The sequence below is a fragment of the Chenopodium album genome, chromosome 18, assembly GCF_948465745.1.
Source record: "Chenopodium album chromosome 18, dcCheAlbu1.1, whole genome shotgun sequence".
In the NCBI taxonomy this organism is placed as follows: Eukaryota; Viridiplantae; Streptophyta; class Magnoliopsida; order Caryophyllales; family Amaranthaceae; genus Chenopodium; species Chenopodium album.
The window spans coordinates 49,837,539-49,841,643 of NC_137851.1; the positions used below are offsets into that span (position 1 = coordinate 49,837,539).

General features: G+C 34.4%; 1 protein-coding gene across 1 annotated transcript; it reads left to right on the forward strand.

Annotated features, from left to right (window-relative positions):
- The first annotated feature begins 972 nt into the window (after positions 1 to 972).
- On the forward strand, positions 973 to 3,604 carry LOC145592315 (cytochrome b-c1 complex subunit 6-1, mitochondrial-like). Its single transcript, XM_081648758.1, has 4 exons — positions 973 to 977; positions 2,847 to 2,934; positions 3,352 to 3,483; positions 3,572 to 3,604. The coding sequence occupies exons 1-4, from the start codon at positions 973 to 975 to the stop codon at positions 3,602 to 3,604; spliced, it is 258 nt and encodes an 85-aa protein (XP_081504884.1).
- The last annotated feature ends 501 nt before the right edge of the window (positions 3,605 to 4,105 follow it).

The following is a 4,105-nucleotide window of genomic DNA, read 5'->3' on the forward strand; positions in this document are numbered from 1 at the left end:
TGTATCAGTGTTCTGTGTGGCTGTATCAGTATTTATTCTTCGCTCACTTCTTGTAGATGGCCAAGATTGGCCTATAGGCGTTAATCGACTGGGGGAGCATTTTCTGTTATTTATTCCTTTGTTTATTTGTTGTTAGTGTTGGCATCATCAATAAAGGCTCTTCGCTTTGTGTTATTTATAAGTTGTTGCCTGCCTTTTATGCTCTGTGATATTTCATATCACCTTGAATTGCACAGTTGCACTTGGCCTTTTGAATTCGTTTTTTTTTTTTTTTTTTTTTTTTTTTTTTTTTTTTTTGCGTCATTGTGTGTGTGTGTAAACTGGTGAGAGTTGAATGCTCCTTACTAGCACCAGATATAATAATCAAGGCTTAAGTTCTTTTTTTTGAACAATAGTAGTTTTCTAATCTGTTGTACTAAATCGTTTTAAACATGTGTTTCTGATAAGTCATTGATGTTCCGTGGCAGGGCAAGGATAATCTTTGGTTTACTCACACTTCAACTTCTTAATTATGTAAGTATATATGTTCTCTTTACTTATTAACTAATATGGGTATTAATTATTACATAATTGGATGGAGCCTCTTATTCCTTGGATCCTGCAATTTTCCTTAGTTTTTAAAGTTGTTATACTGCTTCCATGTGTCCTTTTCCCCATTTTTGTTTTATGTGAAAAGTCTATTTTCATTACGTTAATACAAGACAAGTGTTTATTTTTTAATAAATGTCTCTTGTTTTTCCCAATATCATGTAGATATATTTTTTAAAATTTGCAACATGAGATATTCAATGGCCATAGTTGGTCAATGCAAATTGTAGTTGCATTAAGTTTTAGGTGATCATCTTGTTGCTGGTAGTGGTGGTAGAGCTTGAGAAGGATTTTATGTTACTTTTTTACCATTTGATTTTGCAACAAGGAAAATCTGGGTTTAGAACTTTTGATAAGCAATGAGTGATGTGCATCCTTACATTTATGGGGTACATTTCATGACCACCTTTTCTAGCTCTCATAAATACAATCATTTCTTGATCAGCAGATTTCACTCTAGGTCTATTGTTTTGATGCCTTTAGTTCATGTTTTCATTCATATTATCTACTACTCTAAATTAATTATACCATTTTGCTTATGGGAAAGGTTGACCAAAAGATCGCATTTTAGGATATGCAACAATGTTTTTGAAGATTATTATTCTGTTTCCTTTTGCTGGAATGAAATGGCATTTTAGCTTGAATCACCTATAATTGAAATTGTTGAGAAGCTGTCTAAAACTTTCATTGATGGAATAGTTATAAGTTATAATCCTTAAGAGGCTTTTTCATGAAGAGAGGGCTGTCTTTTAATGTTTTTATTGTAAAGAAATGGGATGAGAAGGTGGTTTACTTGGAATTCTATTTTGGCTACTAAGGATCTTGTATGAAGAGTGGATCTGGAGTGCGTTCTGGGTTTATGTTGGTTCAGGATCATCTGTTGAGACTTTTTTTCCAGCTCTTTGTAAGGTGGTATCTTTCGAAAAAGCTGTGGTGCAATGCAGTTGTCACAGAATGGCAATCTTAAGCAATTTGATTAAACTATCTCTAGCTTTCTTAATGAGTTTGTAGAGGAAAATAACCTTTACGTTATTGAATTTTCTATTCAATGCTTAGTCTGAAGGAGAACAAATGATGGATTTTGCGCTTATGTTAATGTGAGGTCGTTGAGTCTGTTTGGAAGCAAAGGAAAGTCTTAAACTTTAATTATCTTTCTAAGGGAAATATGCATAACAGCATAAGCATAATGATAGCCTAAAAATATTTATTATCCAACCGGTTTTAGTTTTGCAAAGGAGCTGTAAGATCAGTGATTGTCATGTAGCTCATTTTTTAGCTTTCTCTTTGGCTTTTGAGTTAATTAGATGCTACCTTGTTTTTATGGCCAAGGTTTTTAGGTGCTGTTGAAAACGAGAAAGGAAATAGTCTGTAATCGAATTTCATGTAAGCCTATCGTCTAGTTGGGCGCCTTGGGAAACGTATTTCACAGCTTTCACTTAGAATATTGCTTATTTGCTCGTCTGTTCTTGGTTTTGGGCAGAATATAATGCATGATTCCTTTGGTTTTGGACCTGATGGTCTATGTTTCTAGACCGCTGTTTGTGCAAGGGACTTGCATACCCTTTCATAGTTTTCTTTATTGTAAAAAATTCACTTTGACTTACCTACAATGATAGTGATAAAGTTTATAAATGTCAAGATTGAAATTTTGGTTTCATAATAGACCTAGCTTTGCTATAGATTTTAAATGTAAGATTTTCAAGGATCGGAATTTTTAAGAGGTTGCCTATCAAGTCTTACTCTTAAAGATTCATTAGTTGAGGGCAATAGACAATTACGTATTGATTCTGCTTTTCAGTGTAATCTAATGGTGAAGTGCGTAGCATTCATTTGAGGTTTGCATCATAGGGTTGTTTAAATGAATTTTGGGTCGTATGATTCACACTTTTTAATTTTTTTTAAGTGCTTGGCTAGTAGTTCTAGTACCTTTTTCCACATTTCTTTATAGCTATTTCCTATATATGTGTGCTGTCTTTCCCCATCTCTGTCTTTCCATGACAACTGAAGTTTTCAGCATCATCCACCTTCGTCTTCGTTTCTGAGCTGGCATTGTAGGATTTAGCAAGTCCCTGAAGTAACAGTATTTGGGTGGACATGAAATACTGATGACCAGCTCTCAAAATCTCACTCAATAAATTGCACCCCACCTCCTATTTACCAATAATAAAGAAAAATGAGAAATTGTATTAAGTTATCCTTGTAGCAAAGTACTTTAATGTTTTCTTATGTATTTGTTACCTTGTTTTTTTTATATGTAGGTCGGACGAGGAGCCTGTTGATCCTAAGAGGGAGATTGAAGAAAGCATCTGCAAGCCCAAATGTGTGAAACCCTTGCTTGATTACCAGGTAAATCATGTTTGATATGGAAATCTTTCTGAATGCAAGAGTCAGCAAGGACTTCAATAGAGATAATATCAATTGGAAAATTATGCATCTCTGCTTTCAAGCCTACCTACCTTTTGTCCAAACTTTCTCCTCATCATGGGACATGGAAAACAGGAAAAGAGATGGGCTGCTCTTTCTTTTTAGTTGCAAATGTTTGCCGATGTGACCTAATATATTCTAAATACAGAAACAAATGTTCTGATTCTACTATTAAATTATTGTAGCTGCCTTAAATGTGTATCATTCACTTCCACACTTTTTATTAACTAAGTATGCATTGGGAGTTTTAAATTTCTTTAACTTTTCATTATAAAATATGCCCTTCTTCTCTCGCTCTCTGTTTTTATTTATTTAATTCTTATGACGAATGATTTTAAGCTTGGTTGGAAATGCATTCTGATGTTAGAAGCTATAATGCAGGCATGCGTTAAGAGGATCAAGGATGATGAAAGTGGACATAAGCATTGCACTGGACAGTATTTTGACTACTGGTCTTGTATTGATAAATGTGTAAGTTTTCAAACTTTTTCCTTCGGTTAAAACATTTCAAGTTGGTAGCTTTTCATCTTCATCTGAAACCTTTTCTGTGAAAATGCAGGTTGCTCCAAGATTATTTGCTAAGCTGAAATAATAGTGGCATCTTTCTGGTGTTGCATTGAAGACACTCATTTCTTGTTGCTGTGATGCAAGCTCAACCTTTCTTCTCACATTGTGATTTTGTGTTGCACAATGAATGCCTTGAAATTATAATTTTGTTCTCTTAAAAAGCAGAAATGAACACTAATTTTTAAGCACACTGAAAACTCTTTCTAGAATAAAAGTTTGTGTGTACTCTGTTTTGACAGATTCGCTAATCTCACCTTCCCATTTGTGATACTTAATCCCTTCATCGTGATTCACCGCCTTTTTGTGTACTTAATTATCCCATGATGGAAGAAACGGTAAGGAGGAAAGTGTATCGCACGCACTACTGGATGCTCTACGAAGTGAATTTCAACTCTATTTAGCTAGGTTGTCATTATGAGAAAGGTGCTGGTTAGTTTGAGATTGAACAGGAGGGAGAACATATTGAAACAAGTAAATGAGCTTTGTAAAATTGTTGGGAATGCTAGAACCGAGAGGAGGGAGTCTC